The sequence below is a fragment of the Anthonomus grandis genome, chromosome 2 (assembly GCF_022605725.1).
Source record: "Anthonomus grandis grandis chromosome 2, icAntGran1.3, whole genome shotgun sequence".
Taxonomy (NCBI): domain Eukaryota; kingdom Metazoa; phylum Arthropoda; class Insecta; order Coleoptera; family Curculionidae; genus Anthonomus; species Anthonomus grandis.
In genome coordinates, this window is record NC_065547.1 from 4,875,056 (window position 1) to 4,890,011 (window position 14,956).

The following is a 14,956-nucleotide window of genomic DNA, read 5'->3' on the forward strand; positions in this document are numbered from 1 at the left end:
AGAAACAAATCAAACGATCGCCTTTAATTTTTTAAAACCATTTTATCTCAAATATAGAAAAAGGAAGTGACAAAGTAAAGGGAAAACTCAACGGAAATACTTGATGCCGACAACGACCATGAATTTTTCGATAAAAATCTCGGAATCCAAGACGGCGATGTGGGCTGCGCGACCGATGAGGGCGTTCGCCGTGTTCGGTAAGGCGTGGTGAACGTCGTAGCGCAACAGTTTTAGGTCAGTCTGCGCGATTATCGGCTGCATGATGTTTTGGACCATTTTCCTGTAGATTATACCCTGTTCTGATGTGTCTTTTAATGATTCTTTGCACAGCTCGATTCTTGCTGAGTGTAACGGGACGTATCTGAAAGTGTTCTTTTGGAATTATATAGTAATAAATTAAATTCAAAGTCACAGGTCTCAAATATACACACAGTCTTCGCGTTGTCTTGGAAATTTGAGGTTTTTCAGTTTGGCATTGGATTCGTGAGGAAAAAATAACTGGAATTGAGTATTATGTCGAGGGACTTAGTTTGTTTGCTTGCAACAGCTCTGATGCAATTATGCCAAATACTTATGTAAAAATGGAAAAAAAGAGTTTGTAGTATAAAAATTTGTCACTTATTTTAACATGCACAAAACAACGCTACATTGTTCCTCTATAATAAAATATGAAGCATTTTTTTTCATAAAACATGGTAAAAGATACTCTATAAAGAAGTCAATATTTAAAATTAGACGAATGTAAATAAGAAAGAACGTATTTAGAGAAAAAGGCAACATCGCAACGCCCCTCGACAAGGAATCTTTACCAGAGACGTCGTCAAAAAATATTTACATGATTAATATTTATTAATAATAGATTATGCTTTAACACATTCACGCGCGTGTCTGCAATTGCAGACATACATGCAGGAACATGCCTGCAACAGCAGACAATATTTTGCCTCATAAAAATAGTCGTGTCTGCAATTGCAGACGCGATTTGTTAGGTTGTATATGTAGAGTCCATAAAATGAGAGAATATGCCGGTGACGTAAAATGCGCACAAACCCACTTTAAACCAAAAAATCAATAAAGGGGAGGCCCCATATTTCCCTGATTAGGTTTACTTGACCGTGAATACATGCATCTCTCTCTTTCACAAGGAAAAAGATAAAGTCGTTATAATAGTTATACCTCTCCGCTTTATTCATCACAGTACCCTTGGAAGTTCGATGGTGTTTCGCAATAAGTCAGTGTCGTCGCACTTGGGAACGCGTTGAGAGTGTAGAGTGTGCGTGTAAATTCAGTTTAATTTGTGTTTACCTACTTTTTTCTTCCAATTTTGGTGTGTTTTAATTTAAAGACTATTATTTTGTGTGTGTTTGTTACTACTAACGTATTAAAGGTAAGAAAATGTAGTAGTTTTTTTAAAAGGTATCTTACAGTCCAAATTAATAAACCAAAAGTGCAACTCCAAAGAAACAAAGAATTTACATTAACTTTATTTTTGAAGTTTTTTGATTTTATTCATATTGTCTGTTTTTTTTTTCAAAACATGTAAAAATAAGAACGAATGGTTATTCAAATCATTTAGTTAGTTTATAGATCCATGTAAAATATTTAACTGTTTTGTAGATGTCGCCAAAGGAATTAGGTACGAAAGGGCAAATAATACATAGCCAGGGAAGAGACATTATTGCCAATGTAGCAGAGTTTATGCATAAAGAGGCAGAAGAAGGATTAACTATTCCTTTAAAACGCTTTAGGTAAGTTATCCAATGGTTAAAAAATCACAGATAATTAATTATTATTAAAATAATGTAACATTTAAATAAAATATTATTTACTTATAATTAACATAATAAATTATTAATATAACAATATAGATATTTTTGTGGCTGTTTAAAATATGAAATATAAAACAAAATTAGGTATACAAAACAGCTACATTACTGTTTTTTATGATATAGTTTTTATTTCTTTGGTAAAATTAATATACAGTGCTTTTCTTTGAAGTCCCCCCCCCATTTATTTTTTGAACGGGTCAAAAAAAATTTTTGAAACTTGGCATAAGTAAATTGGTCTATAGATACTATTTTTCACTGTAAACTAGGTAGTGATAAATTCCAAGATGGCGGCTGGGCGACATCTTGAGAAAAAATTTTAAATAGAAAGGGGGGTCGTGTGGTACCTCATTTTAAAGGTCTCAATGAGTACTTTATAACCCTGAAATATTAGACCCATATCTTAACCCGTTTCAAAATGGCGGCGTAATAAAAAAGTATTTTTTTTATTTTAACGTTTTACATTTTTATGATTTTTGAATAGGTAAAAATCAGTGTACGAAAATAAATGCGTCACTATTTTATTTTGACATAAAAACGACAGTTCTATAAGTTATAGATGTCAAAATAACACATAAGCGCCATCTTGAATAAATGCATTAAATAGAAATCTTGTGTTACCTCATTTAAAAGGTTTTATTGAGAACTTTTAATATTTATTACATGGACTCGGTGGACTCCATTTTAACCTGTCTAAAAGTAACAGCCAAAAAAAAACACTGTTGCGATTTTATCATTTCACTATATCGAATCACTAACATTTGCCAAAATATTGAGGCAGATGTATTTGAAAATGTTCGACGTGAATTTTCAGATAGGTTATTTATGTGTCAAGAGGCCCAGGAAATCACGTATACTTGACATTACTTCGACGCAACTTAAAGAAATTAGGCGCATAGTTAATGATTTTTATATAGTGGAAAAAAGAAGGCCTACTCTCAAGTGTACGTATTTACCTTTATTGTGCTTTTTTAATTTTAATCCTATTTTTTATTAGCAGTAATCCTACAAAAGATCATTGACCGATCTGTTATTCATGAGCCTATGAGTATACCATCCTTAGCAAAACTACTAAAGAGCATTGGATTTAGGTATGTATGGTTCAACCATATTTATGTTTTGCATTCGTTTGTAATATTACAATTTTTATCTAGTCTTAGCGTTCATTGAAAAAATACTAAAAAGAACACTGAAAAGATATGCATATGATATTTTCATTCATATAAACTTAAAACATAGAAAATTAAAAAAATATTTAAATTAAGTTGAAATTCTAAATTGCGCTACCCATAATATAGCTATTACAATTTCCTGACTACCTGTTACAAACCCTTTTTTAATTTTATTTATTTATAAATACACACCTGTAGGATGCATAAGCATGTTACCTGTAAGATAAAAAAAGGTATGACCCTGGTTAATCCACTCTTTCCTCTTAATTGGACATATTATTATATTCTTCTCCTTAATGTTCTACCTAACTAGAATATCATTTTTAAAATTTTACCTGTGTCTCTTTATTTATCTTGAATTTTATTTTTAGGGTTATGAGTTTTTTAAAATTATATGTACCTGTTAGATGTTAATATGTATATAAATTTCTAAATTCTAAACATTGTTTTTTAGATGGAAGAAGACAGATGATAATAGAAAGGCCTTGATGGAATCATATGACATACGTTTGAAGAGAATAAAATACTTAAAACAAATTACCGAATTTAAAAATCAAGGTAGAAATATAGTGTATACTGACGAAACCTATATACACAGTAGTCATACTTCTGACAAAGGTTGGTTTGACGAAAGCCTAAGCGGTATACGAAAACCCATTTCAAAAGGACAGCGATTAATTATCGTTCATGCTGGAGGAAAAAATGGTTTTGTTAAAGACGGTCTGCTTATATTCCGCTCAGGTAAGATATAAAAAATATATATTCTGTGCTTATTAATTTCTTACTTATAACATTTCAGGTTCTAAAAGTGGCGATTACCATGACGACATGAATCATGAAAATTTCATGAAATGGGTGGAAACCCAATTACTTCCGAATTTGCCACCAAATTCGGTCTTAGTTTTGGACAATGCATCATACCATAATGTACAAGTAAAAAAGAATGTTACCTCAGGAAGTAAGAAACAACTCATAATTGATTGGCTTAAGGAGCATAATTTAGAACATGACGAGAAAATGACAAAAACGGAACTTTATGAAATAGTTCTTCAAAATAAAAGATTTTATCCGATAAAGTGCAAACTTGACGAACTAATGGAAAGTCACGGACACTCAACTTTGCGTTTGCCTCCATACCACCCAGAATTGAACCCCATTGAAAAAATCTGGGCCACTGTTAAAAACTGGGTAGCAAGCAGGAACACAACTTTTAAGTTAGCAGATGTAGAAGATTTGACGAGGCAAAAATTTGCAGAAGTATCTGTCGATGATTGGAGAAGCATTTGTGACCATGTCGACAAAATTGAAGACAAATATATAAAAGATCATAATCTTTTTGATGAAACTTTAGATTCCCTAAAATTTACGGTAAACACTGGCTCATCAGATGAAGATTTGGAAACGAGTTCCGACGAATCAATTATCAGCAATGTGGACATTTTGTCAGATAGTGACTAATTTAATAATATGAATATGTATTATATACCGTAATAATATTATGTAGTGTTTTTATGAGCAGTAAAATTTATATACCCTTATGTGGAGTTTTATTTTTAATATCTTTAATAGCTGAAGAAAGAAAAGAAATAGATGTTTTAAAACATATTTTAAAAATTAATTTTTGTTTTAAATATTTTTTTTTATATTTTAAGATTTCAACTGATTTTTAAACAAAAGTATTTCAAAGGACATAATCTTAAATGATGATTACATTAATGAATATCAAATAATGTTCGTATCATAATGAGTATTAAAAAAAAACATATGTATTTCTTTAACACGTATCGTAAACGTTATTTTGAGTATCTAAAGTAATATATGTATGTAAAGCTAACACTTATATCCACATACGCATAAATAAAGCAAAGAAAAGTTTAAATTTATTTAACAGTATTTTAAACCCCATTTATTTAATAATATTTTACCACAATACACCCCCGGCACGGATTGTTTAGTCATAAACTATCTGCTAGAATTCTACGCTTCTACGCTTAACGATAGCCAGCTTAGATGCGCGAAGTCTGACGTCACCGGCATATTCTCTCATTTTATGGACTCTACTTTTGAGTTTTATGTCCCTATACATAGCATTTATTTTCTAAGTCCCACAAGTGATATATTTTCAAATAAATTTACTTGTTTAAGCCTGTCTGTTTAGATATTTCGGGCTGCATATGCAGACGTTTTCTGCTGACCGGTCCCATTAGGTTTTTACAAGTGTCCCTGTAATCATCGTTTTTTTGTGGCTGTGAGAAAAGGTTTGAATTTTATTGTTGTATCATCTATATTTATTGGTAAGTAATGATTTATTTACTGTTGCTTATTGGTAAATTAGTAAATTACAGTTTTTACATAAATAATTTAGAAAAATCACAGATTATCGCGAAATGCGAATGCCACACAGGACAATAGTGATGAAGAATGGATCGATGTTGTAAGTGACATACCAAATTATAATTTTGATACAAGTGCGGGAATAAAGCTTACATTTGATCATGTTCCTGAACGAATTGAAGTTTTTTACTGCTTGTGGACTGAGGAAGTTATGGATTTGCTTGTGACACGCACTAATTTGTATGGAAAACAATTGGAAAAAACTAATAGACCTCACGCCAAAAACAGTCGATTTACTTCATTTTTGAAAACAAATAAGGAAGAGTTAAAGTGCTTTATAGGCATATGCTTGTTGCAAGCGCAAATAAAGTTTCCAGTTTTACGAAAATTATTTTCGTATGACCCTTTGTACCCTTTGTACCCAATTTTTTTAAGCACGATGTCTGGAAGACGTTTTGAACAACTTCTTCGTAGTCTTAATTGTAATAGTATAAATGATAGTACAGATAGACTAAATAAAATAACCGAACTCTTACAAACTCTAAAAAATTATTAAAATGCCTATGCACCGGATGAGGCCTTGTCTTTAGATGAGTCTTTGCTTTTACATAGAGGAAGACTTAGCTTCAGACAATATATAAAGGGTAAAAAAGCCAAGTATGACATAAAATTTCATGAATTATGTTCACCTAATGGATATACACATAATGTAGAAATTTATAAGGCAAACACTAAATTGCATTCATTAGTACTTAGGCTTATGAAACCCTTTTTAGATAAAGGTCATCATCTTGTTATGGATAACTTCTACAATAGCGTTTTCCTGTCCAATAAACTTCTTCTGCGTAAGACACATACAACGGGAACACTTAGGTCAAGCAGAAAAGGGAATCCAAAGGACATAACCACAAACAAATTAGAAAAGGAGAGCATGTTTGGCTAAGAAAGGGGCAGATTTATGTCTCAAAGTGGAAAGATAAGCGTGAGGTCCTTTGCATAACCACAAAATTTCACCCTACACTATTAGAAGTACAAAACAGTTTTGGGAAAATTCAGAACAAACCAAAAGAAATAGCGCGTATAATAAGTATAGAGCTATATAGTCGATAGAGCTGACCAGTTGACATCATATTATAGTTGTCCAAGAAAATCTGTGCGTTGGTACAAAAAAGTTCTATTTCATTTGCTGGATATAACAGTTGTAAACAGCTTTTTAATTTTCCGGGAAAATACCAAGGAAAACAGAAATAAAATCACATTGCTAGAATTTCGTGACAATATTATAAAAAGCCTTTTAGGTGTATCTCACATTAAAAATGGACGAGCACTTGTAAAAAAGGGAGCTTTAAACTGCGGATCAGGTTCAAGAAAATTGGATGTAGCGCCTCAAGAAAGAGCCGTGCAGATATCACATGTACTGGAAAAAAGTCCAGTTCCCGAAAACTATTCGAGAAAAAGTTACTTCTTGAGGTGAAGAGAATGTTCTAAATCCGGAAAAAGAGGTCAAACATCATGGCGCTGTCGTGCTTGTCAGGGTTTTCCCCCTCTTTGTCAAGGAAAATGCTTTGAAAAGTACCACGCCTAAAGTGTTTTATTTTTTGATAAAAGTTTTGTAAATTTTGATTTTAGGGTTTTAATTTTTGTTGAACTAACAGGTATTAAAGTTTAAAAATAAATCTTTCCAAAGCAATCGGTCTGCAAATGCAGTCATGTCCCTTTTAAAACAAAATTAATATCAAGGGACATCTGCTATTACAGACATGTGTTTTTTTGCAAAAAAACATCAAAAATTAACAAAAATGCAAGCAAAAAGTCTTAATAAAGATAATTTAAATTGAAAATTAAAAAATTAAAGGTGACCCCTAACGAATCCCAAAATTCTCGAAGCGCGTCAATGTGTTAAATTATAAACAATATTACCGTTTACGAACTCTTTATGTGTTTTTTTTGGTAACCGTTTACAAAACGGTTTTCTGCTATTTTAATACTATAAGATAATTTCTCTATATAAGCCTTTTCTAGTGTCTTTATAGAAAACAAAACCGTCGGCGCTGCTTTAAAAAAAGTATTTTTTTTCCCTAGAAGCTTACGGAACCCAGGAGTGAATAGGGATGCTGGATGGGGTAAATTATATAGGTAAATAAAATAGCGTGAAACGTCTCCTGTACTACATACCTATAAATACAAAAAGCAGCTATAGGTTGTTTTTTTAACAAAATAAGGGTCAAAAAACTCAAGAAAAAAACAAAATCTGCACATGTTTTCAAAACATACTGTTTCACTGACCAGGACAAAGTTGTGATATTGGCAAACAAATAAGCAAAATACTGAAAATTACGGTACTAAAGGGTTGAAGCTATTTAGGATATATTTATATACATTTTGGATAACTATTTTATTGAAATATATTTACAAGGGCGTTTAGTTAAATCCCAACGGACTTTTGCCACAATCTGATTATTGGACGTATTGAGCAATGTATTATCATTAAATATTTTCCAAATTTTCGTTTGTTTTTATATATATATATTTTTTTAACTGAATAGAAACCTTATATAAACATAGATTGATAATTATATGACCATGAATATATATTTTGACATTGACTTAAATAACCACCTTACAAGGAAGTTATTTCTATTTTCTTAATCTATATACAAGGTGTCCGGCAAGTCAACGATAATAATACTACAGGGGCTGATAAAGCATTTTAGTAAACATTTGATGGTTTTCGAGATATTGGCACTTTACTATGGAAGTCACCAAAATCCTACTCTTGGATGACATTTTCGATTGTCACGCTTAAAAAATAGATTTTTTGTAGTTTGGCAACAACGAATAGCCATTTTACTGATCAAAAACAAACATTAAACTAAACAGCCAAAACATTTAATACGACATCTATCCTAAAATGAAGTACTTATTTTTAATACCTCAACTTTGACCCCTCATATTGGCCCAAAAAATTGTACGGCAACCTGGCTAATACTTTATAAAGTTGGCTCATTTAATCAATTATGTTTTAGTAAACGGTATACTGTTATAATAATAAGGCTTTTATTTCCAACAGTCACCCACTTACAGGAAATACAGAAAGAATTGTGTATAACAGGTTTAACGTTTAAAATTAAATAATACAATATAATATTAAGCTAAAGGAAAAGTTATGGAACAGGCTTATAGGCTAATAAAAATTTTAGAAAACATACATTTACTCAAAGCATTACCTACCTACAAAATCTCTAAGAGAAATTCAAGATTTAAGATTATTGATTAAAAAATCCTACTAAGAAAGACATTGAAGCAACAAAGAAGTCCAAGTTGTGGTTACAAAGAGTATTAAATAAGTTACACATATAATAAATCGGCGACCTTCTAAAAATATTATTTATTGCTCTATTACTGTTCGAGAGTTTCTAGAGTTTAATCCGGGAACAACAAAATAAATTTGATTTAACAATGAGCTACAGTCGATTTTATAATTAACTAACTTACATAAAAAGACCACGGCCGCTACCACACGGCGGTCGGCTTAAGGTCGGGGCACACATATCCGTACCGAGGACGCACCGTGCCCGCAGCGCAGCTCGGCCGTGTCTCGGTTGTCAACAACACTATAGTAATCATATGGGGAAGTCTTAACATCTGCGCACCGTGCCCGAGCATGTAGCACGCACCGCATCCGTGACGAGTGGGAATATAGTTTTGTTTAATTTTCAACGGTGACGACCGTTGTACGGTCTCGAACGAGCAATAAAATTTAGCTATTCAAAATGGAAATTGAAAGGTTAATAGAGGAAGTAAGGAAGTATCCATCACTGTATGATCAAAAAAATGAAAAATATAGGAATACAGATTATAAGGACAGAGTGTGGAAGAAAATTTCTTTGGAATTGAATAAAAAAGGTGGGTCTAAATTTATAAAACATATTTTTAATAAATTTAATTCGAAAAATTGTTAAATAATTTGTAGTATATTAGGTAGATTTTGGCAACATCCGGTGTCTAGATGAGCGAATTTGTTTTAGTAAGCGGCTATTATAATTTGTTCCAGTTGTAATTATTTTATACACCGTGAAATTGATTCTTTTTTCTAAAATGCATTACAGCCCATTTTACAAAAATCAAACGAAGATTGAGGTTGATATTTGAAGTGGTGTGTAAGATCAGGTGTAAGAAAATGACCTAGAAAATGAAAATTCTAATTCATATTTTAGAATAGGAAACATGCAGTTTTTTGAAAAGCTTTTATTTAACTTGCAATGTTTGTATGTATGTATGTATGTATGTACATATGTAACTAACTATGTATGTTCGGTGCAAATCTTGAAACTCAAATTTGACCAAATTCTAGTTGTCCGATTTTGGTGAAATTTGGAACATATACGTAATTCCGGAGACAAGAAATTTAGTACTAAAATTAACTAAGGTTGGTACTTCTATATGCATAAAAAAATATTAATTAATTTTTCGAAATAAAACTTCTTCAAGTTAAAGTTTTTATTCAAAAATTTTAATTTGATTTTAACTTAATTAACTCGTAACGATAGTTGTATACGCAAATTCCAATTACTAAATATACTAGGTTTTTATTTAGTTTTTAAATTTACATGAAAAAAGGTTACAAAGTTTCATTACCAATATTTTTACCACTAGATTATACATTAGTTGTTTGGGATTTTCGTCTTAGAAAATATTTTTTTACGGCGAAGAAACCAAATAACTAGTAAAGAACATGAATTTGACACGATCTAGATTTTATTTACTACATTTTAGCGAAAAAGATGCAACATCTAAAAAAACTGGCAAATATGATCCATAAATTAAATTATTTAAATTGCCAGGGCTGTATTTTCCTACCAATCTACGCTGCCCTCTACAGAACTAAAGAAATCATTTAGTTGTTCTCGTATTGCGAATGCTGCATTTGTTGATCATTACCAAATTTCGAAAACATTTTTCTTTGAAATGAATTTAATGTACCAACCCAATTAGGTTTCGATCCAAACTGAATACTTTAAAGTGCGTCATGACCGTCCAATGCGATGCGGGATGCGGCCGTGTGTCGGACATGTGTGTTTTGGGAGATAACGCACCGAGACACGGCCGAGCTACGCTGCGGGCACGGTGCGGTCTCGGTACGGATATGTGTGCCCCGACCTTTAGGCTTTCATCTTAAAACGTGCAAGCATTATATCTTGACATGTTCCTCTTGCTGGATAAACACCATCGGACTTCTACATTAAATATTTTAAAAATCTACGCTGAATTGACTCAATTTTATCAATCTCCACCTGATATACTGGATGCCATATAACATATACCATATAACTGAAAGCGTACTCAAGCTTGGAGCGAACAAATGAGCAATATAAGAACTGCACCACCCTAACTTCATCAAAATTGCGACAATTTATAATTATAAAACCCAGAGATCTGGATGCTGCTATAACTGTATTATGGATATGATTTTTAAAGTTGAAATTTTGGTAAAAAGTAACACCCAAATCTTTAATTTCAAGACACCTAGTCAAAGGAAAATTTTGTATTTCATAATTATGCTGAATAAAATTTTGTTTCTACAAAGAGTTACCTGAAAACACTTTGACACATTAAGAAAAAGTCTGTTATTCCGACACCAGTCATATATATTATTTAGTTCAGATTGAAGCAGTTGGCAATCAGATTTGGTTTCTATTTTTCTATACATTTTTAAATCGTCTGCAAAAAGCAGTTTAAGACATAAAATAGCCAGTGCAAGGTCATTCATAAACAACAAAAAAAGAAGCGGTCCCAAGTTTGCACCCTGTGGGACACCAGATCTTACGATGTATTGATTGGAGCGAAAACCGTTGATTTCGACAAACTGCATTCGGTCTAGAAGGTACGAAGAAAATAATTTTAATACATTTTCAGAGCAACCCAGATAATAAGTTTTATCAATAAAATAGTGATATCTACTTGATCGAAAGCCTTCTGAAAATCCATGTACAGAACATCCACTTGACTTCTGTTGTTTAGGGCTTGACATATGTATTCGGAAAGACAACATAAATTAGTGATACATGATCTTGGTTCCATAAAACCATGTTGATCCGGCGATATTAGTGTACTTACTTGTGCGTGTAATTGTTTGTGTATACAAATTTCAAAAAGCTTAGAAAAATTGCATAGAATTGATATCGGTCTATAGTTTCTAAGTTCTGACTTGTCGCCCTTTTTAAAAACTGGAATAACTCGCGCGATCTTCCAACAAGACGGAAACGAACCTGTTTGAATGGATAAGTTAAAAATGTGAGCTAATGGTTTCGCTAAAGGTGTAACGCAGTCTTTAACTAAAAAGCTTGGAATAGAATCGGTACCATATGTTAATCTGTTTTTGAGTTTTTTGGATGCTTCGATTATATCGGACTCTTGAACAGGATTCATTTAAGACTGTGTTTTGATTATGCAGTAAAGTATGAGGAACAAAGTTGCTTGCATCTGAATCAATGAAAATTAGTTAGTTAAGTTATTGTGATAGAGTGAAAGATAAACCTAAATAATGTTTCAAGTTATGTTTAAAATGTTTTTATTTCACTTAAAAATTAAAAAATAAAGAGCGAAGGTAATTCTTATCATTAAAGCAATAAACAACAAACATTTTTGGAATTTAATTTGTTTACAGTATTCCGTGAACTAACTACTTTTTTGCATGTATCCTAACGTTTCTATTACCTTTTGCTTTGGATTTGTTTTTGCGTTCATTTTCCTGTGGACTGTGTTTTTTGAGCTGTTTGTTTTATCGGTTAATCATTTATTATATCCTCGTTGTATACCGCCCTAGAGTATGCAAACATGCATCTCATTTATGGCGAATGCTAAAGAGAAAATGCTTTAGCAGTATCTAATCTTTATCAAGAAAGATATCCGAATTTAGTCCGATATCCTGTTTATCGTCTATTTAATTATGTTCACCGCTCATATTCCGAAGGCAGGATGACTCATGAAATGGCGTCTGTCGCCATTTTGAAAAATGAGCCAAAAATTAGTACTTAGGTTGCTAATGATATGTGCCAAATATCAAATTTGTATATAACCGCATTCAAAAGATAGGAGGGGAAGAATTAAGAGCCACACTGTATAATATTATGGAGATCTAGTAGAGGTAACAATTGAAAGCAAGATTTATCAAGAAAAACAATGTTTTTCTTTAGGTTAGGGCTTAAACAGTAATAGGTGTGAATGTAACTGAATGGCTGCAATTCTATAGAGGGCCCATTGTTCAAGCCAAGAAAATACTATGCTAAGTTATTTAAAGATTTTAATTAATTTGTTTGATCAAACAATAAATAAATAAAAAATTAAAATATCCCTCCCGACATGGTATTAATTATCAGCTACTTTTTAATGATAAATTTAACTCCTAATATGGATAACATCAATCCTAAAAAAATCTTCTCCAAAATCAAAATAACCGAGTTTCCAGCTACTTTTTCCTCACAAATTTAATGGCAGCCAAACTCAAAATTCTGATTTAACCAACTCTTAACTCAAAATCCAAAAATCTTTCTTCGAAAAAATCTATATAACCCCACCGATATAATATACTAATTTTCAGCTACTTTTTTTCACGAATCCAATGCGAAACTCAAAATTTCAATATCATAAATCGTTCTCCCAACATTACCTAATCAATTAACTCCTGTACGTACCTGTCTTGTCCAGACCCACACAGCAAAATATTCTTAAAATAATGTAAAGTACTCTTCTGACTGAGAGTGTATAAAAAAGACTGTCTCGGATCAGTCGCATCCTTCAAACACAACTGCAATAGAGATCCGGACTTTTTCCATTTTTGCATAAACCACATACCTGTAAACACAAATATTATTATTATTAGTATATACAGGGTCCTGCAACAGTGCATCAGTCTTCCATAAAGCGTAAAAAAAGGGGTTAATATTTTTTTGGGACGTGATGTTTGGAAAATATTTTAGAATATACAGGGTGCTTTAAAAAAGTGTGGTGACATAAGCGGCATCTTTTTAAAATGGAGTGACATTCTTTTTATTTCAGTTTTGAGACACCTTAGGCTATTTAGTATATGCGCTAAATATGGCTACTTACTTGCTTTCTTGTTGGTTAAATGTAAATATTTATGAAACAGTTGAGTTTGGAGATAGGGTGTGTCATACGAAACTTGCTTGAAATTTCGCCTATATTTCATAAATGCAATAAAAAATGTAGCATTCCATTTAAAAAAATGACCGATGACGTCATATCTTTTTTTTGTTCCACCCTGTATTATAAAAATTTATGTGAAATAATGCGCAACTTAAAATAAAAATCGACGGGTCCGAGCGTTTTCTCAAAAAATCATGTCTCTAATTTTTATCGAATTTATGCGGAACTTTAGGCGGTCACTGTATATCATCCAATATACCAACAAACTTACCCATATTAACTAATCCACTACTATTATACAAAGTCCCTAAGTGTGGTCCAGAAAGTGATAGAAACGTATGCAGTCTTGGCAGTAAAAATTTCAACTGGGGCCGAGTTAACGCGGATCTTATGATAATGTTACCTAAGGAGTGCCCTACGAAACTTATCCTCGTAGGTCTAATACTGCTCGAGTCTAAATATTGTAATATTTCATTAACTAAACTAGAAATTAAAATGTATTATTGTCAAGGCGAGAAAAGCGAAGGTATAAAGGCTCACCGGTCAGTCATCGTATTGAAATCGCTAAAAGTATCACCCTGATTTCGTTCGGACATTAGAAAGTCAAGGTAGGCCCCTGGAAGACCCATTTCCAAATACGTTTTTACCAATCTTAGGTCGGCTGAGTTACCATCTAGGCCGTGAACGCATATCACTAAATGCATTCCCTCTGTAAATGAAAAGAAATTTATAATTTTGACCCAGATCTCCTGATAACATGATTTCCCTTCGAATTCCCCCCTCACTCATGACTTTTTAAAGAACAATAATTTAAAATTGTTACTTATGATAATAATAGTAAAACTACAGCTTAATATGGTTTATAAAGTTAACAGATTTGTCTGATTGAAAGATCCAAGGGTCCTGAAGAGTGGCATGGTAATGCCTTCATTCATTCATTTAAAATTAAGGACATTGGACTTTTAATGTAAAAAAATCTGTTCTATAAGAGGAAATAAATTAATTAATTTTCCAGGCAGTTGAGACTAAATTTTAATCAAAAAGCCTCGAATTAAAGAAAAAATACAGCTCAACTGAATAACATAGAGAAACATACATATGCCTGGAATTGTATTAAATTATTTTTTAACTTAAACGTCATCAATAAGTCAATTGATTATTCCAGGCAGTTGAAATATCTTAAATTAAAAAAAAAATAAGTCTCAACTATCTTAAATGAAGAAATTAAGGACATTGGTTTTAGAAACATTGAATGTCAAAAAATTTGCGTTATACCAGTCTTTTATTATGAACCAATTTTTTGTTTTATAAAAGGAAATTAATTAATTAATTTTTCCAGGCGGTAGAGACTAAATTTTAATCAAAAAGCCTGGAATAAAAAAAATATAGCTCAACTGAATAACATAGAGAAACAAATGCCTGGAATTGTTAAATAATTTCAGTTTAAACGTCATTAAT

At 31.9% G+C, this 14,956-nt stretch overlaps 1 protein-coding gene across 1 annotated transcript in view; it reads right to left on the minus strand.

The window, feature by feature from the left end:
• Positions 1 to 22: 22 nt before the first annotated feature.
• LOC126750084 (protein FAM135A) overlaps positions 23 to 14,956 on the minus strand; it is a 93,659-nt gene continuing 78,725 nt past the window's right edge. Inside the window, exons 14-17 of the mRNA XM_050459586.1 lie at positions 14,039 to 14,207; positions 13,770 to 13,981; positions 13,027 to 13,186; positions 23 to 361 (exon numbers count right to left, since the gene is read on the minus strand). Of these exons, the coding sequence (XP_050315543.1) occupies positions 88 to 361; positions 13,027 to 13,186; positions 13,770 to 13,981; positions 14,039 to 14,207 (815 nt within the window). The 3' untranslated portion in view covers positions 23 to 87. The remainder of the gene's footprint in view (positions 362 to 13,026; positions 13,187 to 13,769; positions 13,982 to 14,038; positions 14,208 to 14,956) is intronic.